The following is a 25,858-nucleotide window of genomic DNA, read 5'->3' as shown; positions in this document are numbered from 1 at the left end:
AACAACCTATGCTTGCCCCAAACTTTTAACAATTTCCCCAAGTAAAAAAAAAACTTTTAACAAAACTTAAATTTTGTGTACCCTATAGATGTCCCGGGCATCCCATCATTCCATTTGTCCCTCCTTTCCGGAGAACGCGCCCGAGAACGAAACCTAAACTCGTCGATGTCCAGATTGAGTTGCTGTCCTCATACTTTAAAATCAATAAAATTATCTTATTGTTTTGTTAAACTTATTTTTATTATCTCTTGTACGCTATGTTTGTCATATTAAAATTTGTATTTTATTTTACTAGTAGGTACCGATGTATCAGTGTTCAGAGCGTTGGTAAACAAAAATAAAAAAGATAATTTAAAAGTTATAATACTTGTTTTAAGTTTATTAGTAGGAAATATATTTCAGGTTAATGTGATAAATAGTTATACAATTACTGTATTTTAAAAATTAAAATAAGTTAATAGGAAAAACGTGAGTTTATACAATTTACTATACTACTGGAACATAAAACTTAAAAATGAACCCGTGGTTAACCAAAAATTAAATCATTGACTGTCGTTTCCGCTTCCGCTTTTCACACAAGCACTCGTATACATTAGAGCGTGCCAAGTAATTGTTTCCAAGGCATCATTTGAATGTAGTTTAAACCTATCCGCAGGCTAACAACTTTGCACCTCGTTAAAACTATGCACCGACTGGCATTTTTGGCACTTTGTTATTATTATATATTCATTTTTATAATAACTGACTGCTTATTCCAACTTTGATGCCCCCAATTGGGAAATCAAGTAAACTCAAATACAGAGTTACAGTACAAAATAAAAAGTATTTTAATCTAATTTGGTTGTATGAATTTGTGTTTTTTTTTACAAGAGTACAGAGTTCTACAGAGTGTAATAGTTGTTCCTACTTGTTTTTTTTAATTTAGAGTACTCAATGAGGTCCCACCCATACTGTGAGGCACACAAATGTCTGAAAATAATTCTCAAATGATAAAACTTAATGTATTGGGATATTTATTAGAGTAGATTATATTTGGGCTTTGATCTCAGATTCCTTTATTTAATAGGCAATATGTGATGTATGAATATAACACACACCGTCAAGGTTTGACATGTGAGGTTTCCTTACGATTTTTTCCTTCACAGTGCAAGCGTTTTACGCACACATAGATAAAGAGTCCGTAAGTGCGCAGCCAGGGTTCAAACCTACGATCTCGAGGATAAGAGTCGCTGAACCCACTATTCCAAAACTGCTCAGACTTTATTTTAGCATACAATTACTTGTAATGATACAAAACTACAAAATATTTCAATGAAATATGTATTAGGTCCTTACATATGAAATTGGCATTTGTATGGGAGTAACAAAAAGTATTTTTAAAAATATGTAAAATAATAATAAATACCTACTTATACTTAAATATTCAATACTTACTTATAATATTTTTTTATTTACCATTGCTATCTATGCACTTTTTCTACATTATAGGTAGTTAATTGATCCCTTTACTAAAACCTCAACAGATTTTATTTTTTTACCTTAAGTTACTCAAATTTCGATAAAATTTAATCAGTAATGTTAGAGTTGGTTAGACATTCCACGTTTTTTGCTTGGGGACTGAATTTGGAAACAAAAAAGAGATGTTTAAGTTTCAAGTGGCAAATACGACAAACGTCAATTTCATATGTAACGACGTAATCAAACGTATCTCTTTTATAGAAGCGCAAAATGTGTATGAAAAAAAATGATACAAAGCCCAGGGAATCAAGGCGACGTGTATGCATTAGTAATTAATCCGATATGACAGTTTCCGGCGCGAACCGGAAATGTCAAGCCTGCAATGGCGCCCTCTTGAATATTATACAAGTTCACATATTGGTGGTATATTTGTTTTCCATATTGAATGAGACTCGTTTGAAGTCAATCATAGTTCCGTTTCCGTAATAAAGACATATATATATTTCACCGGGAAGTCACACAATATGATATTATATAATACTAGCGGATCCGACAGACGTTGTCCTGTCTACACGTCTTTAATTTCAAAATTTCAATTTTTAATAAGCCATTTTGATGAAAATTATTATTCAAATGTTATGACAATATCTAACCAGCACATGGTCACACACGATATAACACAATGATAACAAAACTTTTTTTAAATTTCGGACAGACTAAAATTAATATTCGAATATTATTTAAAATTTGACACTGCGATGGTAGCGCCGTCTGTCGGATCCAATGTAAAACATTCCAAAATCAACAACAACTAATAAATTGAAAATTAATTAAAAAAACATTGTCCAGCGGACAAAATTGTGAATCTAAACCATTCCCAGATCCCCTTGAACACACACAAAAAATTTCGTCTAAATCGGTCCAGTCGTTTAGGAGAAGTTCAGTCACATACACACGCACACAAGAAATATATATATTAAGATTATATGTAAACTCATTGTGTCGATACGCTTATTATATATTTTTACAATTTTTTTTATCAAAAGTAGCTTCATTTATATTTCCTTCATATTTTATTTATACGTCCCAACTGAGCTACTCGCATGGGAAATTGTACTTGGTAAACCATAAAAAAATATACATTGAAACCTTCCCCATGACTGATTCTACATATTGGTGAAAACCGCAACAAATTCTGTGAAGTAGTTTTCGAGTTTGGACTAATTTTTATACAAAACAAACAGACAGCTCTATAAAGTTTCAGTAAACTTTATAACACTCACAAATAAAGAGGCTTTTTATTGGTAAAAAAAATCTTCAAAATCAGATCCACCCTATTCCCAACTAACAAACTTTACTTCTTCATAACATATATCGATAAAAAAATAAATGTTTTATTATTGTTAACAATCGACTCTGCTTTACATAAAGCTTCGCCAAGAAACTATAAATTTTAGAATACTGAAAAGAAAGCTTTATGCAGACCTATTCACTTTTTATTGAGCTTAAAGCTCCGGAGGACTTTTATTCTCCTTTAAAGCAAGGCTAACATAAAATTTGTGTGTGTTTACCTCAACACGATTTTGGCTGGATGCCACGTCACTCAGATTTACGACAAAAACAATACATTACTCTTTTACATAAAAAGCGATAGAGACACTGTTCGGACATAGATATTTTAGTGTGTCAAGGGTCTAGCGAATTCAATTTAGGTTTACAACTTTTATTAATTCCATAAAAAACTATGTTTACGTGATTATCCTCATTTGTTCGTATTCGTAAGAAAAAGTGTAAATTTCTATTAGATAAATAAAACACATACGCATGATTCAACTGTACGCTTATAATAATTTAAACTTAAAGAGTTTCCTTGTATTTCTGTATAAGTGAATTTACCCAAAACCATTGGACTTCTTGAGAAATATTTAATTTATTTTTCTATATATTACCTATAAGTATATCTACAATTCCATGCAACTAGTAATTATTATACAATCTTCATCTAGTTTACTAAAACTCTCTTGGTAAATAAACGACTTAAAACTGTTTCGAAACTACACGACAGACCAACATTGTAACAAATACTTAAACTTACACCACAATTTCTGGCAACCCCGAACGCTGATCACTCAAATTATATACAAAGTAACAAGTGTTACATCAAAGTATGACAATGTTTTAAAGCTACGTGACTTGTTTTAAAATCTAGACTTGATTTGACTGAAGTGTGGGTGTAATTAACTAACATTATATTATTATATTTTAATAAACTGTCTACTAATTAGTTATACACACTATTACATATCGGGGGAACACCCGATTATGATATTTCCATAATTATAATATTTCTAGTTTTTTATAATAATACATAGATAAAAGAATGGAATGGAAGAAATATACATGTATACTATAGAATATATAATTAAACAATAATTAAAGATTTACATATAATGATTTAAAACAAACAATTTTTTTAATTTAAGTGACAGATACAAGGAACGCAACAGAATATTTATTTTTTCACAAAAGTCAAAATCGTTTTCTTCTACAATAAACAAAAATACTTTTAAGACATAATAACACAATTATTAAAAAACAAAAATATGATGTGGTTTTGTCTATGCATCGCTTTTCGTCTATTTATATTCGTATTTCGTATATTTAATAATACAAATATCTTTTTAAATTCTATATCAAACCGAAAATGCTCTCTGTATTTTCTAATACTTAAACTTGTTATCTATTTTTGGAATATATTTACCTTAATCAAAGAGCCTTTGAACCTTTTCAAGCCATGAAAAAATATAAGCACTAAATGTAATAAAATAAGTGAATAATTTGAACCAACCTTGGGTTAAAGCGGCGTTGTCGGGCCGCTCACAGATGGCGCCGATATATATTAATACAATATCGAAGGGTAGAATAATAGAGTGCGGTGTATGGCTCAAGTTAAGTACTTAAGGAGAGAAAATATTAGTTTTCAATAATCCATATTCGAGTCTTCAAAGCTTAATAGTAATGGGATCAAGGTGGAAGTCAAATAAAAACGATAAAAAATTCTAAAGGGTGGAAATATTATTTTCCTGTTCAACATATATAATTGCCAGCTATATAGCTACCTGTTACAAGCACATCTAATGTCATTTTATCTGTTATTTATAAAAGGGTTCGGACATAAATCTATTAATTAAATTGAACTATAAATAAAACATTGGTGAAGTTTAAATATGAATTAAGTTTTAATTATTTTTATTTTAGTTTTTATTAGTGATAATAGACACATCATTTAAAAAATAATAAATCTACTTTGGTGCCTGATAAATAAACAATGTTAAGCAATCGTGTACCTTAGCCCATACACCTCCCTTTTGAACGAGCAGAGATTGAAAACATTTTAAACATAAAATAGACACATAAACTATACTTTACTTCGCTACATATTTTGAAATGTTATTTTAAATAATGTAGGCGACGCTTCAATATGAAATAAAGGTATTTCCGAACTCTTTTGTATTCTTTTGAGATCAAAATGTGTCGTTTTGACGACAAAATCTTTTGAAGTTTGAGTCTTCTTAAGCTTCCCGAAATGAAGCCATTTATAATAGAACGTCGGTCATACTTTCGGAACTAAATTATTGAATTATATTCCGTTAGAATGTAACAAAATATTGTAACTAACTGTTTCTAAAATTTTATGGCTTATTTTTCTTATTTATCTTAACGGTTAATTATAATGCATAAAATATATAGACTTAATTTTATCTTTACCCATACACATAGCATGAAATGAATTTGCCCAAATGACTGTTAAATCCGTTAAATTTAGTTACGAAACAAAAGGAAGCTATTTTGCATAATTGCATGAAAAACGGAAGCGGACCGGATATAGCTGCGGCCGCATTTCCGGTCGAACATGACATTTCCATCGTGATAATATGTCCGGACATTTATGTTAAGGCTTGAAGAGTTACGTTTGTGCATACTTAGATTTACACCCATGGTTTTACATAAATCAAACTTAACTTAAAAGTGTAATAATATGGTAGAAAAAATATTCCAAGGCAAAAAAAAATCCTTTTTACGTTACAGAAGGATTTGATTTTCAAAAATTTCATACTCCATGTGGTTTCCTTATAATTAATGTAATTGTCTATTCTTTACATATTATCATTTTATCGATCCGAAGTGGTGGAGGCCTGATGACCTGTAACACAGGTGCACAACCTTTAACAGGCATCAGTCTCACTTAAGCAATAGCAGTGCTCCAAAGAAGAATGACAATTATTGTATATGTTTTTGTGAGAAATAAAATAAATATATTATTATTATTATTATTTAACCAAATTGTTTGGGTTTGTGTGTAAAAGTTATACTAATTTTATATTTCTTTTGGATTTTTCCTTTAAGTTGGTTACAGGTGCTTGTAATTTTCATTTTCATCTGAGGCTTATATTTAAATAAAAAAAAAATCAGAATTAAATCTCTCTAACACACACACATGAGTAAAACTCCAATGATAGAGAGAGAGCGATCTTGAAATCTAAGCTGAAATTTGTATCGATACAATTAATTGAAAAGGCAAAAAGGCCAGGAAAGTTGCCATTGCAAGCTAATCATAATTTTTCTGCATAATTTTTATTTCAAACTAGCTACCCCTACGAACTTTGTTTCGCCTTACTAATTTTTTTACTTAGCCTATCTCCATATTTTCTCCTCCTAAGAACTTTTCTCAGATGTCAAGTAATAAATAAGAAAAAGCCTGAATACAAAATATAAATTGCTTTTCCGTATAGATTATTATTATTTTTTCATCGGCATCAGTTTTGAATCAATGTTTTACAATGACTTGTAAAACATTGACCAAGAACACTAATATAAACTGTTTTTTATAAACTCTGTAAATTATTACTATTTCACTCAGCATACCATTAAATAGTCCCTAATTTATTGATTTAGCCACAATGGCAAATGGAATATTAAAGAACAGATATTAGATAGATTTTAAACTGATTTGACTTTGACGTGGTTAATTTGTGATCTCTTAGGACACATAATGACAGTGGCAGCTGACAGTTAAGCCATATAATAAATTATATCTAATTATATATAGGGTTTTAAGTATTAGCTTGTGGCATGTATTATTACATTATAATGTTGTTTACGCGCGTTCTACAAATCGTTTAGCAATAATATATGTTATTTACATAAACGAGGGCTTATATCCGTTAAAGGAGTTGAATTACATATTTATTTTACAAAAAAAAAAATTCACATCTAAATTGCCTAAAAATATATGTTTTGATACTTCATCAATATACGCGTTTATTCAAATAGTCACCGTGACTTGTTAAAAATTCCATCATTCCTTTGTTTTTATTTGAATTTCGATAAAAATGGTAATTTCTATGCCGGCAGATTGACTTTGCTTTTTCCTGTACAAAAAGTGACATATGTCACACTTTGACAATTTATATTCCCTGGATAGCACGTGGGAGTCGTAACGCCTTTGTTGTTAATACTCGTAGAAAGTGGAATTATATTTTTGGTATACATCTTTTTAAAATTAAGTTTTTTTTATGCCCCCTGTTCTGGGCTCACCTGATGTTATGTGATACCACCCCCATGGACACTCTCAATGCCAGAGGGCTCGCGAGTGCATTGTCGGAATTTTTACGCCCTTTTCTTGAAGGACCCTAAGTCGAATTGGTTCTGAAATACTTCTGTGGGCACCTGGTTCCACAGTGGTGGTGCGCGGCAAAAACTAATTAAGAAACAATAAGTAGATTGAAACTAAACAGCAAAAATTTCTTCCTAATCTGCACATTATTAAATATTTTGGGAATCATATATATTTCGTGTAATTCTTTTTTTTATCTGGTTGCTGTCATATGATAGCATTGTATAACGTAATAATGGCATCGACGGATAGATATATGTATATGTAAAAGTTTTAAGTAGCACATTTTTCTAATTTTACAATGCATTTAAGTCATATATTTACAATTATTTCATATGCATAAACAAATATAAAACTTGCATGATTCAACAAAGGTAATTAATATCGACACTGTTTTCACAATTTGAATATTTAATTTTTCCCGTGCATTCACGTTTCATTAGATTTCGGTTTCGATATGATAGATTACCCTTGGCTAAAGGGTGGTTCTCTTAAACCCTTAGAAAAGGAAGTTTATTTACCAGTTTTTGAGCGCATTACCTCAAACCCTGGTGAATTGATTGTAGCATCTAGCAGTCTAGCAATACTCAGTCATTAGTGTTAATACTCATATTTCAAGCCTAGTTGCAATCCGAGACAAAAACCTAGACGACCTCGTCCAGAAACCTATAAAGTACACAGAGCAAATAAGACAGCTATATGAAAACCCCGCAAGCAGAAGAGAGACGTAGCACTTTTTCTCAGATCATTTAATAAAAGAACCACTCGCTTCTTATGAGAATACATTTAAAACGGCTGCTTGTTACACAGAGGGATTGTTTAAACAATCGCGAAATTTTAGGTATGGATGTAAAAACCTCTTTAAATAAAGCAAACGTTTCGAAGGTGACTAAAGATTCCGTTTTTCTAATGCCCTTGTAATATTCTTACTGTAATACGCTGTTACAAAAAAGTGGGTTTATGCACAGTAAATTATAACATGTAACATTTAGATTCTCTTTTAAGTAAAAAATACCTGTGTCAGGGTTCCCAGCTCTTCTATGACAACAAGAAGCAATTATTTATTTTTATTTTTAAGAGCATACGTGACGCATGTGTGCATGAGTGAGTGTGTTTAAATAAACTAAATGTTAGGTCTTGTACAAATTTGATTATGTAACATACTTAATTAAATTATGTGTAATAAGACCTTTGTCACTAAGTACAACAAAACATACAGGTAGCTCATGCTTAAACTGGGTTTCAACGAAAATTAATATTCACTTACAATTTGTATCATTAAGTGTATTATAATTAATTTTTTTTTTTAATATTGCAGAGATTTCAGAAAGAATTCCGCAACGAAAATAAACCTAATAATCGATGATGATGAATATAGGTGCGGCCAATACGCATTAGAGCGGGACAGAACCCATACTGCGTCTCACATCAGTCTGGCGTGATCGGTGCCGTAGCGCAGGTGGGTTAGAGTAGGACAGAACGCATACTGCGTATTCATATCTCTCTGATAAGGCTGCAACCGTCAAGACACCGTCTTAGTGGCGGTACGCTTTAGAGTAAGACAGAATTATATAATTTCAATATGCCTTTAAAAAAAGGACTCTCGAATTAATACCAAATAATTAATCGCTCTTGCAATAGGCTTAGGCATTTCAGTCGTTACTCCTTAGGTTATTTTTTACATTTCGGTGTAATTGAGGAAAATTAAAATGTTAAGTCCCGCGAAGGCGTAAGATTTAATTTCCTAACAGCATTAGACGTTACGTCGGCCCATTGTTCGATTCTGCCTCATTATGTTGTAATACCTGCCCGTTCCCTAGCATCCCAATTTTATGACGTTTAATTTTATAGGTGACGTTAACAATCTCTTCCTAATTAATAGTAACACTTACAGCAAATAGCATCATTAGGTTTTTATAGAGTTTACAAGCATTATTTAGCAGATTTAAAATGAAAGATTTTTATTTATTTACCGATCCTTATACATTAACTATTCAAAACCATTATTATATCGTAGCAAATTATTTTGTAGCTTTATCTACGAGCTGACTTCTACGACGTAGACTCTTATTTCAGTATATGATAGTGGCTTTAGCTTAGTTTCTTAGTAAATATGAATAAAACTCGTCCATATTACGTAAGAATGTTACAGTGTTTTAAAATATCTAGGAGGATAAAGCTTATTAGCTTAAGAGAAATTCTTCTTCTGAACTAAGTAATTCTCGAGAAAATGTATTTTATTTACCTTCATAATTAGTGAGAATATAAAGTTAATTATTTATCTAAAAACGACTAAAGGAGCTGAAACTAGAAGTCCAATAAGAGTTGTTTTATAATTTATTCTCTAATTGACGAAGTTACGAGTTTTCAAACTTTTAAAAGCATCCTAAAGCTATTTTTAGATTTGTACTAAATGGAAAAATATATAAAATCCTTTAACGTTTATATGAAAATATTAATTTTATGATTGCATCTGTTTTTATAATTTTTTTTTGCACAGGTTGTATATTTAGCTAAAAAATGATGATCGTTTCCGAGGTCTATTCTTTAATTACATCATATGCCCATATATATAGATACTATCATAATATTCGTTACTTGTTACATGTTTGATTAAATTATGATTAAGCCTATGTTTATGAAATATTATTAGGTTAATGCCATACGTGTTCAAAGCCGTCTATGTTTTCTTACCATGGATTTACGCTTCACTCATCTAATAACACTATTATAAGAGGATTAGTGCATTGGATTACAACATGATCTATCATCGAAGAATATTCGCCGAATTACGTATTTGGATTATGCTAAGACTACAACTATGCTTTTATGATTATGTTAAACAATAATAAAATTATTTGTTAACATACATTACAGCTGATTACACTACCAAATTTGTATTATATATATATGTTACTAGATAATGTATTAGAACACAATACATGATCAACATAAAATTCGTTAAATCTGTATGTATTATTAAACGCATAAACCTGATTATAAATCCAACTACTACATTTGTGAAATGTTAAGTAAACAATTTGTGATTTTAAAAATTGTATTTGAATTTTTTCAATAATAAAACAGTACAATATATTTTTTTATTAAATTAAAAAGCGGGCGCAGTTTATTTTCCTTTATCATTACATGTATAATATCAGTCTTTATGCCCTAAAGATAGGCAATCTACAGCTTTCTAGCGATTTTGCTGCTATCCTTATTAATTTAAGATTACCTGTCTATAAAATGTCTTGAGTAAAGGAGTTTCGTATTAAAGTACGACGGAAAGTTTAGTGAAAGAAAATATTACGATATTTTTATAAGCTTAGGTGAAAATACATAGAATGGTTTTCTTCTGTGAACAAATAATGCTAGAGGAGTATCCAGAAAAAGAGGGCGCAGTATAAGAACGCTTATAAGAGACGGGATGGCGGAAATGGATTCCTGTAAGCTATTTAGTCCACTATTTGCTGAGTTAAATGCAGGAGCGAACGCCTCTTTTATGCGGTCGTGTTGGTTCTACCCAAGGTGGTAATAATGGTAATGGGTTAGGACAGCTCACCTATTCTCTGTAGCTGAGTGACTGGGATGAGTCAACCATACCCCTGTTGCTTTTAGTGCGGGGTATGCGCATGTAAGATAGATAGATAGTTCATGAAGATTATGTAATGTATGCTACATTTCCATATTAAACATATATATTTAACCAGACAAATCCTTTGCGTTCGTATTTTTGTTTGCTCAGCTATTTGCTAGTGCTAATTCGAATACCTTTACTATTCGAATTAGCACTAGCAAATAGAAAATATAAATAGTGACTTTGACACACTAATCAACATATGTTGGCACTAATAGTGTTAGGGTAATAAGTAACTTGCCTGTAAGACAAATGTCAATTGAAGAATTTCTCTAATCAGTATTACTGTATTTCTAATATATGTATGAAGATCATTGGTTAATTATTTCTGCATGTTGTCTAGGCATGTTACTGTTTTAACATACCAGCGATATGTTGCTTCTTAAAGGAGAATAAAAGGTAGAGTTTGAGATGACTTTGATTTGATGTTATTTGTATACCCACAACCAATTTACTTTTTTGTTTCACAACCAGCTGCATAATTTTCATTATGTGGTTTTATTTAATATTACACTTTTTACTGCTTCTTTCAATAATTTGGTATAGCAGCAGGTTTCGAGGCGGTGTTTATCTAACCATTTCAAATTTGTGCCGGGTTTTAGATGGAATACTTATAAATTTACAAATGGATGACTTATAAGTTTTGACTGTGCACTTTATAAGAAAACAAAAGTCGACAAAATTAAACTGAAGCTAGATAAAATAATTAAAAGTTAGAGACGAAAGTACTTATCCATTACCCAATATTATGGTAAAGACTGACCATAAATCTGCTCTGTGCTTAAAAACTTCCTTATAAGAGAGGATAAGATTTAATTTACCAAATTCGCATTACACACGAATCATTTGGCCCAAGCTTTGTGTAAAAGACACGTGAAGTGAAATGGCCCAGTATCGAAGACAGATCAGACGAGCCCATTAAATAATTCCTCGATTCCGTAAGCCGAGGCGCAATTTCGACGGATTTATAAATAACCAGCTAGTGATGCGAAATAACTAGAGACAATAAAAGTAAAAACATTTAATAATCAGAGATAATTAAAGCTAACTATCTATAACATAACCTCTCAAACTTAACCTCTTTATAAAAGCGTAGATAATATTGTTGTTTGTTAAACAAACACTGAAAGGCACCGATACAGTTAGCGAACACAATCTCGTAAATGTTTAAAATGGAAACCTACTTTAGAAGTCTGCCTAGAAATTACGTCAAATAATTTTAGCAAAACAAGTAGCTTTGATATAGTGATATATTGTACTCCAAAAGTTATAGAAAATAATTTACAACATTGAGAGAGATATTTCTTCCGACTCTTATAAGATTTATCGAAACACACCCATCACTAAGATGGCCCAGATTCCGCAATGTTTTGAGTATCGACTTAAGTAGATACCTGTCTTGTTGATTTGTAACGCGTTCTAATACATTATGTTGATTTTTACTTAACCTAACAATCTTCGGCTCTTTTCACAATGATCTTAAAAATTAGTAGGCGTAATTCATTAAATCTTCTTTCGTGGTCGAGTAGCTGCAGTTTATCTTTTTACAGAAAGTAATTATGAAATATGCAAATCTAACATTTGTATACGAAACACGTGTTTTTAGGATATCGTTATTGAATGGTAAATAACTAAACTGTACTGGAAACTAGGGACTTATATATCTAACATATGCCAAATACGAATTATCTCATATTTTATATTATGGACAGAGGACATGAGAACATGGAGAAACTAATCGTGGTTGGTAACAGAGAAGGCAAAAGACCGTCAAGTGAAAGATACATCGTCGGCGAAATTATACACTGTAATAAGAGAGGGGTAACAACCGGAGAAAGAGAGACTAACCTCATGAATATAGACTTTTGTAAAGTTACCCGCCATAAACTCAATAAGTGATAATTCCTTCTATTGTATTTTCTTCTATTATTCTTCTCGCCTCTCTACGCCCTTGATTTGGAAATTGGTAGTAAACATTATTAAATCTTTTTTTGTAATATTGACATACATTAAAGGTTAATTAATCCATATTTTAGTTTTAAAAATTAAGGTAAACTCCTTTTAGGGTAGAACCCTTCATATTTTTCCAATCCTCTAATTCTTGATCAACATATCCAGTTTTTCCCTGTTAGCTATTTACGTATTTTTTAATAATAATACTGTCTACTCCCCTGCCGTTAAGGCCATGGCCTTTTCTCTCTCTGACATTTTTACTCAAAAGTTACAATAAATTTATTAACGAATGACGTGTTACGCGTCTCGCGAGATACATGGCTCTTATTATTAACAATATTCATGGGCGAGCCGGGGCGCAATTGCTTGCGAGACCCTTTTTTTTGTTAGCCTCCTTTAGATATTTTTTTTTCGCAGAACCGTACCAGGTGTTGCTTTGTTAACATGTCCTATATACTGTTACGGTCTCCAGTCGGTCGTTGCTCCAGGTCATACTTGGAACTATGACTTCATATTTGTTGAAAATCTGCAACACCCTCTTCTACATAAAAAGGGTTCACGCATGTGTTTAAAAAAAAAAGATTATAGCCATTACAATGAAATAGTTACATTTCAGGAATGGCTCTATTTAGTAGGGTTTGGATCACAAAATTTTTATTTGTGATAGCACACAGGGTTCATGGAACAGTGTAAATTATCATATTGCTATTTTGGCTTTTCATCATACAGTTTTTGATAGAAGGGTTAGTTAATATAAGGACTATATTAAACTTAACCAAGATTGTATTTAATCTTCCTTATCTAGCTTTAAAATATCCGTAGATACAGTGGCATTACAACCTGTAAGTCTTGGCCTTAGATTTCTGCAACTGTTTCGTAATAAATATTCTAAACAAATTATTTGGTGATCGGCCTTAGATGCCTCATACACACCGTCGATTTTCAGATCTAAGTCATTTCCTGTCAATGTTTTCTTTACCGTATAAGCGAGCGTTAATTACACGCATAGGAAGAAAAGTCTATTGGACATTCTCTTAGTGATTTGAATCCACAATCTTAAGGCTGTGAGATGAAAGATCAAGAAGCCATAAGCCAAAATGTTAATACATACAATTATACGGATAATAAAAAAATCGATGTTACTTAAAAAAGATGTATTTAAGAAAGTAAACCTCTCTGTATAAAAGATCATTGATCACTATTTTAACAGTTCAAACTATCCCACTGTTTCAACTGTTCTGTGGCTATATCCACGAAATGACAGTAAAATAAATCACCGAACTTTATCACGAGACAAGATAAGAGTTAACTTGAAGAGTTTCGAATCGCGATAATGCTATTCTTTTGTCTTCAGATTTACTGCTGAAGCGTGTGTTTGTAATAAAAAACGGATATAAAACTATGATTTCAAGTTTGACTTAAGTATAAAATGCCGACACTAACAAGGCAGTTTGTTCTCTTAAGAGGAAGCTGAGAAAATTCTATAATTAGGCGAAATGGGTTTTGTCACGTATGCTTATGCGTAAAGTGACATAAGAGTGATAAGGAGATTTAACAGCCATTTGTAGCTAAACAAACCTTTAATAACAGATATTATTTATAACAGAGATTTAGTAACTTAGATTTAGGCCGGCAACGCACTCGCGAGCCCTCTGGCATTGAGAGTGTCCATGGGCGGCGGTATTACTTAACATCAGGTGAGCCTCCTGCCCGTTTTCCCCTTGTTCTATAAAAAAACTATTATTCTTCCGTATTGCAAATATTTCGAAAGAACGAATCTAGGAATCTCTCTTACTTTCAAAAATCTTTCAAATTAATTTTACAATAGATAACTCTGTGTTCTTTACCGTTACTATTACGCAATTGTGTATTTAGTACTGTTTAAGAAAAATTTATAAAAGTCTTTTTTTATTCATGTGCCTTCACTAAGACATCATAGAACTATCATCTAGCCTATCATATAGTCTTAACTATTAATTAATTTAACCTAACCTAGTTTACAAAAAGGAAACAATTTATAAAAGTGAACTATTTTTTTTTATATATAGAACAGGGGGCAAACGGGCAGTAGGCTCACCTGATGTTAAGTGATACCGCCCGCCCATGGACACTCTCAATGCCAGAGGGCTCGCGAGTGCGTTGCCGGCCTTTTAAGAATTGGTACGCTCTTTTCTTGAAGGACCCTAATTAGTTAATTAGTCACAGAATAATAAGATACATGGGAGATAAAGGTGATTTTCCCCTAACTGCGCGTAAAGCCGTAAAATCGTATCATACACGTGCCATAAGGAAAACTGGACAGGAAAAAAGGAAGCCTTGATGAATGACATTGATAGTAATTGAATTATTCATTGCTAATACTTGCCAATTTGTTGTCTCTTATATAGAACATAGTGACCCAAATATCAACGCACTATAAGCCAAACATGGCCCATGAAGATTCTTAATAAATGTAGGATGTGGAATACGATAAGTTCAACTTTATCAACGCTCGCTTCGTAAAATTATCTATAATTAAATCCTACAACAAAACTTAAACTTTATAATAATTTCAAACCCGTACAAAATGAAGTAGGATACTCGTTAAACAATATATAAATAATAAATCATTGTCTTTCTTCTATTGAGGGCAATGCTTGTTGGTGTGAGAGAGATGCCTGCTAAAGGTAAAAGTACCTGTGTTACAGGCCTTAGGCCTCCATTACCACGGACAAAAGATCTTAAACAGTAGAGACAAATTTAGAGATAATAAACAATTATTATTCCAATAGGTTGCAATCTTAACAAAAAAATTAAATATGACTTAATGAAATGAAATTCTTTAGTTGCTATGATAGTGGTACATCAGATTTTTTAAATTTTTTAACATTAATTATAAAAATACGCACAATCCGCTACGTATAAATAGGCATGCAAATGTTATATTAATTTTATAATGTCATATCATACAAACATTAACATAATATCATAATAATGGGTAAGTTGTATTGTTAGTAGTGTTGTGTAGTAATTTAGAATTATTGATTACTTGACGAAACTTTTATTTGATTATGACCTGTACTATTAACTTTAATTGGTGAGAAATTTAGTATGTATTTCAGAGAATATATTCATAAAAACTTTAGCTAGATAGATAGAAGATAGATAAATATTATTTTACCTTCTTCATGAATATTATTTTTAAGAGTCCATATTTGTCAAAATATAGAAACGTAGAGCCAGTATTAATATTAGTATAATTGGTGTCTTAGGTACAATTAACGTAAAAAGGAAGGCAATTAAGAAAGTGGATTGACCAAATTTAGGAAACAGCCGGTGGTACATGCCAGATTAGCCACAATATCGACTGAAATGACGGTACACTTTTGGAGGAGCCCTTGGCCCAAAAAGGGCACACACATATCAATCAAGAATAAGATCATAGAAATATAATCTGAAAGGCTTTTATTACGAATAGTTAACAATAATTTATTTACATACAATTCAAAACAAATAACATAATACATAAAAATATATCTAATAACTAACCTTAAAATTTAATTATTAAAAAATATAATTAACAGGAGTCCCTTTAGTTCCGAAGATACTGGCAGCGTTCCCCCTTTGAATAGCTAGACTAATTCTTTGTGCGAGGTAGCTGCCAGCTCTTCGTTCTCCTGTGATGTCGACTAATTAAAATTACGAATTATCAAAATGATGGTTTATTCTTTTAAATTATTTCAATTATTAATGAAAAAATAATTGAGAACAAATATATTTCACAATTATTCTCTTTTGTTCATTACTAAACAATTGAATTTTCGATATATGTATATTCAACACTCGTAAATATGTCGGAGCATCGTGGGCAAACCGCCGCGCCTTATATTCAAAAAGTTTAGACAGATACGGGATTCTTAGGCCAAGGATTGCAGCGCCAATTTTTTAAATTAATTTTCCATTTCCTCGGGTAATTATTTGCAGGCTAACGAAAACTTAAATGACCCAATTCTTAGCCTAACTATGACTGAAACAGAAGTTAGCGTAATGAAAAAATTAAAAAACCAAAACAAAAATATTTCATAAGCACCAGCCAAATCAAAACAACATTAATTACTCCCTAATCTAAGGATAATGCTTACTCGGCGAATTTTATTGTAATTATCGTAATTTTGTCGGAAAGCTTATACAATGTGACTTTGTATTTTAGTCTCTTGTATTGGAGATTCTTATGGATTTCTGGAATCTTTCTAATTGCAGAAGTATTTGAATGAATTCATTGTTGTTGGTCAATTTAATGACGTTTTTAAAATTGGAACATATTATAAGCATTGGTTTTAATTAACTTAAATTCCAAGTCCTGCTTCTTATACTAGCCTAGCTCCTTTCAGAAGTTCCGAAGTTTCCTGGGCCCTTCGCAGGCTTCTCGATGCGGCTTTACTACTGCGAGGATTACTACTCGTTGGGAAGTCATAGCCAGGCATTCCACAACTACATGAGTGACTGAATTCACTGCGCTTAAACAGGTTCTGAACAAGGGACTGTCTGTCGCGCCAAGGACAAAGAAATATTTACTAAGGAGACAGTAGAACAAGACAAGTATGGTTTAACTTTCTTCATTTCATTGATTTCCAGTTGCCGTAGACATCGGAATTGTTTCAACACCGAAACTTATTATTATTATATTAAAATACTAAAATCGATCACACACTACAAAATTCAATTATTATACCTTAGCTTTTTTAATTGTTATAAAGAGAATGCGAGGAAATAATTATAAATAAATAAAATTAAGACACGTACAGTCTAGAACAAAAGAAGAATAGAAGAAATCTCGGTCTGACAATTACTATTTGATATCTATGCTAATAAAAGATTGAGCTTAAGATTTCCGCGAGAATAGTGAACGAAAAGCTTCATTGCACTACATTATAATATGCAAATGTGTGAATCGGGAATGGAACCGGCGACCGGGTGCAACAACCGCCTCGCTCAATATTACACCACGCCACGGGAATACTCCTTATAGTTAAGTATTTTGATACATTAAGGTATACGTGGTAGCGATTTTATTCTTAACTACCGCTTTTACCGCTCACGGCTGGTTATGAAAACTTCTTAAAAATTATAATCAATTTTTCTTTACCTAAGTAACAATTATTCCCGTTTGTATTGTATTAGTCAACTTGTGGAGCATATCATATAACCAATACTGTAGATGAAATGTTAAAAAAGCCATTATATGTATCGCATCATTCTGATTGATCAACAGAACCTATAGTCCGATCATAGAGGCGCGACACGTACTGTCATGCAATTGACCAAAAATTAAACGCCGCGTTGGAGCCGACCTAGAAACAGCGTAGCCATGCCGAAGACGTTTATAAAACATCTCTTGATTTGCTTAAATCTTTTTATCAGTATAAAACATTTGGATAAGTTTAAGACTCCCCGATATAGTGGCTCTTGGTTGAAGGACCTAAGCGTCTATGCCTTGTACCGTAGTGTAATAAAATGTGGAATGCGGGCGGTATGCGCCGCCCAGGGATAAGGGAGAGTGACGTCACCAAATCCACCTCAACGGAATTGTGCAAAAATTCGCCTTTTATTTCCACACTAATAAAAAGACGTAGTTAGTGGGTTTGTATGTAATGTATTTGTAAAGATACACATACTGTGTGTAATCCTTCAATTTATAATTAGTGTATGAATTATTCGGTGCAAATGTGGCAATGTAACGTCTCTTTATCAGTCGGGTTAAGGGTCATAGCGTGATTAAAGGTTCTTGATTTATTATCGGGGAAACAATAATATTTCCGGGATGGTAGACAGAAGGTAGTATCTAGCTGGCGCCAAAATTATAAGGTTTTTAAATGAAACTCGCAAGTCAACACTAGTGAATAATAAATTTAATGCTCACTACAGATTATCCATTTTTCGCTTTTTGGATTTAAGTGATGCGCATTTTGCCTAAAAGCTGAACGAAATTAAAATATTAATAGATATATTTTTATTTTTTAGGTACGTTTGTGTATCAAAATTGGTTTGATTTATTACCCAAAAATTCATAAATAATTTTTAAGGAGGATACTTATCCTTGAGAGTCAGACATAGTCAAGAATAGGAAAAATATATGTTTGTATAGAAAATATTTTAGTATAGAGAGAACTACGCACAGACTGCGTACAAAAATATTTGTAAGTAATTGTAAAATATGTATGTATATTATCTCCAAATGTTTATACAAATATGTAAATGTACCTGAAATTGACATTATTGTTCTAATATACGCATTATTGTCAAGTTTGCACTAACATAGTCAAGTTTAAATGGTAATAAAATTTGTTAGTAGTTCAAGGTAGCATGTAAGTTAGTATACAAGTTATAATTATTGTTGGATATCTATGACAAAATCAAATAAATACTATAATTGGGAATTTTAACCATTCAAACTCCGCCAATTTAATAGACACAAATCAAGATGCATAACATCGAAGGAGGTTCACATGGGTACCACATTTATTTAACATTAATTTATTGAATGGATCTTTTTGTCATTACTCACTGAAATGAAAGTAGCTGCTATATACATTTCCCCATATATATTTCAAACAAAACCCTTCGTATAAAACAGAGAAAACACATGTATCATTTCGACATCAGGCCGATATAACAAGATATTGAACCGGTCTATTTTTTGCGGCGTCGTAATTTGACAAGACTTGATAAATGAGCGCATTGCTTTGATTGATCGTTGCGCGAGCGACGCAATTGTACGCCTCAATTGTACAATATTGTTTAGATTTATATAACACCAGTATGGGAATATTAATAAGAACTGCTCTGGCTTCGTTGGCACAAAGCGTAGTAAGTAGTGTAAGTCACACGTCGTAGGCCGATTTCGGGAATCATTGATTTCGGAAACAAGCTCCATGTGAATTTAAAAATAATCAACGAATATGAGGTGAGGTTGTGTAGTCTATTTATTTATTTCAGTTAAGTCCTAACTTTATTATGGTGTCTGGGGACTTAGTACGTGAGAACTCAGAAGTACACACGAATGTAAAATAAGGCAGGCTTCTATTACCTAACACATTTTTCTTCAAAATTGTAAAGAAGTAAATGCGGCCGTACAGTAAAAAAGTACTTTATATTTTGATTTTCAGGTAAGATTGTGTAATGAAAATGGCGTACATATTACATTAGGTATTATAATAAATTGACATTTTATAACGTTAATATAATCCTATACCATATTCACATTTATTGCGTATATAGTATAAATATACTACATTTGACTGGTAAACAATAGATCGATACGATAGTTCCTATGTCTTCAAGTTTCGAGATTTTGCTACCTATTATTAGCAGATTATGCCGACACCATCATAATGTCTATCAAACCAGGAAAATATTTTACTTCATAAAATAAATTGTTAATATTAATTATGAATAATAATTGTTTCTCCTTTATTCTTATTTGTTTCACAGGCATGCTTTGTCTTCTGGTATAGTTGTATTCTTTAGGTTTGCCTAACTAAAAATATATTTGAAGTAAAAAAATCAAATACATACACAACTACACACAATACACGTCGAGCGAGTTTGCTTATATTGCCGAAGCAGCGTACAAATTATTTCTATTAGGTATGAGTGTGTGCAATTATTTAATCAATTACCATCTAAAATTCGCAATATTGGTGTGTTTGACAAATTCGAAAAGGCAGTAAAGATGAATATTAGAGTGAACACAGTTGACTAAAATTGAGTCGGCTAATGGCGACGTGTATCTCGCTCGTATATATATATATTAATATGAGGATTCTCATGTAAATAAAATATTTTTTTGTAATGAGAAATAAAGTTTATTAAACAACAGATATATTTTATAGAAGTCCAACAAAACATTTAGTTTAATTATTAAAGTTATAATAGAGTCTAATTTATTTTAATTTAATTTGTTTATAATATAATATGTTGGAAAGACTATATAAATTTGCAAACATTTTTTGCGAATTTATACATATAAGAACAATCTTGCAAATGTTGTTTAATGAGTGCACTATTAAAAAACTTTTTGAACTTTAATGATTTGCAAAAATATTCATACAACCTTCAAAATTATATCCACTGAAATACAGGTCAACGGTCAACTTGAAAATAATTTATGTTACCATTTCCTCAACTCAAAAATTTCCCGAAAACAATTTATTTCACTTAAATTTATGAACGTATGGTCATGCTCCAGTTAAGAAACTGAGAAATGTACTTTGCGGTAATTTTTATTGTTTAGCTTGGGAAAAAACTGAGTTTTCTGGCATTGTTAGGACTTTTGGTATTACTGCTACTTTGGTTTAGTTTCAGGTCATCCAATTCGGGACTTGTATGTATGACGTAATTTTTAATGGATCTGTGGACTTTATTACCTCAACCTAAACGAAACTGGGACATTCGTTTAGTTGATCGATGTGCTGGTGTAAGATGATTGCACATACAGGCGAAAAAAGTTATTGTCGATAGAATTTATAAGTCGAATAATAAATCTGATTCACATATCAAATTCTATTACGTATTACGTAGCAATGTTCAAACTACGGCCCTTTGGGACCCTTATATCTGTAGAACGTAGAAATATACACTAGTTACTCGTATAAGGCAAACAAATAATAATACATAGTTCGCGTCAACTATCGATTACGAAAGTTTGTAAATTATTATAAAAGTTATATAATATAATCACAAGCTATCTTACCTTGCACTGTGGAAACTGCTCAGGAGGTCTGCTAACTCTCCACCCCAGTAATGGCGGTATACACACAAGGGCGCTCATGAGCCATACTGCTGCGATCATGAGCGCCGCACGCGCAGGTGTCCGCTTTTTCAGGTAATCTACCGCCTGTAAATAACGACATTTTTGCTTACTCAATAGCTAGGGCTTGTAAAAATAACATTGTTGTTTTTCTTACTCGGAAGAAAATACCTTAGAATAAATGAATTCAGTGATGTCCTTCCAATATAAAGCATTTGCGTAACAATCTTAAAAACTAATTAAACCACACTATCTTTTATATACGAGGTTGGGTTAAAATGGGCCTATATGTTCGTTATTGAATGTCGAAATTGACGAGGGAACTAAAATTAACCTGAAGTTTGCTAAACCAATTCAACCAAAGGTCCACATTTTCTCTAAGCTAATTTTCAAAATATTTTAATCAAACAAATCAAAATTCATTTATTCAATTTCACCTTTATTGTTTTAATGTTTTCGTATGTTCCGAATTGCATAATAACAGATATTTCTAAAACGGCATCGCTTAAAGTCACAAACCAACAATTTATATTCACAATAAAGTTTATGCAATAAATATCGTGTTCTTAGTTTTATGGGCAATATAATGTATCGGGCTCATGACACGCGAGAGTGCATTCCATGTGTATTTTGGGATCTAGACTGAAGCTATACATAATAATGTATGTAAGTTATAATTTATAATAGAAAATGTATAATATGAATTAAGGACGGGATGCAGGTGCCTGGTAATTGGTACACAACGAAACATAATTAAGTATGTAAGTTATCTATTAGAAATAGACATACAATTTAAATTAAAGACTTTTTATAGAACTAAATGTTTATTTAGTTTATAAAGTTTATCATATACAATAAAAAGGATATTTAGTTTAAAAGGAAGTTTACAAAGAGGCTCACGTTTTAAGAATTGGTACATACCTTTCATTGAATATCAATATTTAATTAACTGTCTAGAGATTCAATTAACTCTCTGACATAAATAAAATACGTCTAACCTACCCCAAGTAAATCTCAGCAGTGACTTACTAAAGAAATGTAACGATCGGCCGAGTAAAAATATTTTGGATCACTCTCATCAAATTTCATAAAACAAAAATTATGTACTTCGAACAATCATCATGCAAAATCTTGACGGGTAATCAATTTTACTAAGAAAAATAAAAAAAATAATTATGAATATTTATAACCTTATTAGATTCTAAAAGTTGAATGCTAATATTAAATCTTGTTACAATGTAAGATGTTTACGTTTAATGTTACGGCCCATTCCAGTATCAAGATTGTTGTTAAATTTGAGTTATGGCGTGCGACTACCATTTGGGTATTAAAGTTTTATCTGTCTTGCGTCTTCGTTGAGCTATAATTATGTGAATAGTATTTTCGTCGTCTCCTTGGTATTGTACATTAAAGTAATTTATAATTAATCTAATTTAATATACATTGTAAATTATACTATTTAAATGAAGTAGTTTTGACTCAATCGTAATAGTATTTCAAAAAGCATTTTTTTATTGATAATATTGCCAACGCTCGGCACTGATACATTGTTAAAAACAAACCCAAATACAATTTTTAATGTGACAAGCACTTAAAGGAAAACATGACATTAATTTAGAGCACATACAAGTATAAGAATGATTTTACTTTAGAATTAAATTCCCGTATTTTTTCTTTTATGATGATATGTATTATCGTTATAAACGATTTATCAACGATTCATCAGCTATTGTAAAAGCCGTCAGAGACACATCAGCGAAATATAAAAATCTATATATTTAAATCAACCACTATTCGGAAAACAAACAGAATTTAAATTGGAACGCGGAACCGATTCCAGAATCAATTGGAAATTCACTTGCATTCCAATAAATAAGTGAAGAATGCTATAGAAAAGGAGTAAAAGATACACCGCAGCTCGTGTGAAGATTTCCCAAGCGTTTCCAGTGTGGGATATGACGTCACGTATTGAGCTAAGTCAGGGCCCTGGACGTGAATAAGTCGGGGCCCAAATTGTACAACTATTTCTTCGTTTTGTAACTGATATCTCTATATGAAATTAAAAAGATGCAAAATTTATTATTAAAAAAAATCTTTATAATTTGATTCTTTTTCCTCTAGCCTGGTTAAACCACTTGCGCCACTGAGTTGGAAAAACTGAAAAAAACTAATGACTGGTCGTACTTGAATTCGTGTATGCGGTGATATTAGTTGTTTCTACTACGTATCTGCGTGTTGTTCTCACGAGTATGTAAGTGCGTGCTTCTATTTCACCGTGCCTCCTGCTAATATGTTACAAATCTTTGTCTTTAATTTATTTTATTATTCTTTATCACTCAAGATGTCATATGGAACATACACAACAGAAAAAACTTGGCGATTAAAAAGAGGGGCGGAGAGTTTATTGCCAGTTCTTCTCTTCCGTTCTACGCCCTTGATCTGAGAACTGGCAGTAAATGTAAAATTAGAAGCATTTAATGATTATTTCTTTTTTTTTACGTTCATAAGTGTACATTATGCTACCTATATGAATAAATGATTTGTGATTTGATATGAAAATAAACCTTTAAAATATATAATTACAGCTTGTACAGGGCCTTTATTTTTGAATCCATCCCATTGATGCGATATTTACCAACGTTCCTTACCAATTCGAGGACGTATTTGAAAAAGATATTGTGAACACAGCTTTTATTAATTGTTATTTGCACACGGTGTTCTCTCGTGAGCACACAGCTTTACTTATTTTTTAAAAGCTTTGTTTGAATCTTTATTAAACAGCTCCCGCTCTTATGTGCTTACCTTTATTTATTCTGCTTTAATTGGTTGAATCTTTTTGAAAATAGAACGAATTGTGTATGTAAGTTTCATTTAATTATGTAGAGACACAAATGAATAAAATTTTCTTCAAGAACCTTCTGGCCTTCTGAATAACCATGGCCGACTGGGCAGTATCACAAGCATCGCATGAACCTGCTCATTTACTATCTTTTTCATTAATAAAACAATAAAAATACATAAGTCAATGCGTTGTACGGGTACAATTTTTTTTTTCTGCTTAAATTTTTTTTTCTTTCAACTCAGTCCCCAACCCGTTCAACCTAATATTTGTCTTGTTTCAAAAAATCTATTTAAATTATCGTCAGCACTTTTCCCCGGATTTACCCCCTTAACAAAACTACTATGCTATGAGACCCTCTGTTAAATAATAAATAAAAATTGATGAAATAATCATTGACATACATTTTTCGTTGCGGTTACGCCGTTGTAGATCTAAACTGATAACATCTAACGCAAGAATAGACATGTTATTCCACTATTTCAAAGTTATCTTTCAGTTGAAACTGAGATAAAATGTAGTTTAAAACTTTCCTGAATGATATTATAACACCTGCTTCACGGGAATTTATGAACCAATGACCTAAATAAATCTTATGGCATGCGAGTTTGTTTTATCTATACTATTATGGTAAAGAGGAAAACACATCTTGTAAAGACAACACGTTTTTACCGGATTGAAGCTATGTCTTATTTGTAAACTTATAATTATTTACGAAAAAGAGGCAAAGTGTTTTCTTTAAATTTGTAAAAGCTATGTTAATAAAAGACAATGCTACATATCTTGTATCTAATGCATTTACTCAGAAACTACAAGAACCATTTGACACATTCTTTCACCGTTAAAATAATATCGCCTATAGTTAGAGCAGTATCTGCCTAGTGGCTTAAATATGCAACGCTCATCCCTGAAGTGCGTTTGAAACACGACTGTGCACCAATGGAAGTTTTCTTCCTATGTGGGCAAAAAGCACCTGTTTCTATGGTGAAAGCAAATATAGTGAGCTAATATCTCAAAGCCAAAAATCGATGACAGCTGTCAGACACAGAAAACTTGTCAATAAAATTAAATGATCGAAGAAACGGATGTAGTCTCATCCATATAGAATTATAACGCCATTTTTATTACTCCCTATATTTATTTTTGAAGTATGAAAAAAGTCTGATTTTGCAAAGGTATAATGTAATTTTTATAAAAATAAATTAAAATTTATTATGAACGGATTTTTTATAACTATAACCACAGTTTGGTCAATACTCGGAACAGTGTGGTCACTCTGTGAAGCCTGTGAAGTGTCCAGGAGACATCTGTGCTTCTGGAAGGAGCTAGGCTGGCTAAAGTACCCAAGGCTTTACGCAAAATGGACCAAATTTGAGTCTAGTTGCGGAAATTGAGTCCACCTACCCTAATACCTTAACAACTGTTTGTTTAGATTAATATTAATTAAATCAGAGTAGGTGAAATATATTTTAGGTATATGTAAGGTAAGTAATTGCTGAATGACCT

At 31.7% G+C, this 25,858-nt stretch overlaps 1 protein-coding gene across 1 annotated transcript in view; it reads right to left on the bottom strand.

Moving 5' to 3' along the window:
• Nucleotides 1-25,858, bottom strand: part of LOC123690063 (alpha-2C adrenergic receptor-like) — a 134,573-nt gene that overhangs the window by 12,094 nt on the left and 96,621 nt on the right. The window contains exon 3 of the mRNA XM_045632691.1: nt 21,457-21,600. Coding sequence (XP_045488647.1) covers nt 21,457-21,600 — 144 coding nt within the window. The remainder of the gene's footprint in view (nt 1-21,456; nt 21,601-25,858) is intronic.

Source organism: Pieris rapae, chromosome 2 (genome assembly GCF_905147795.1).
Source record: "Pieris rapae chromosome 2, ilPieRapa1.1, whole genome shotgun sequence".
NCBI classification, from domain to species: Eukaryota; Metazoa; Arthropoda; class Insecta; order Lepidoptera; family Pieridae; genus Pieris; species Pieris rapae.
Note: the sequence above shows the minus strand (reverse complement) of the source record. Positions and strands in the feature narration are given on the sequence as shown.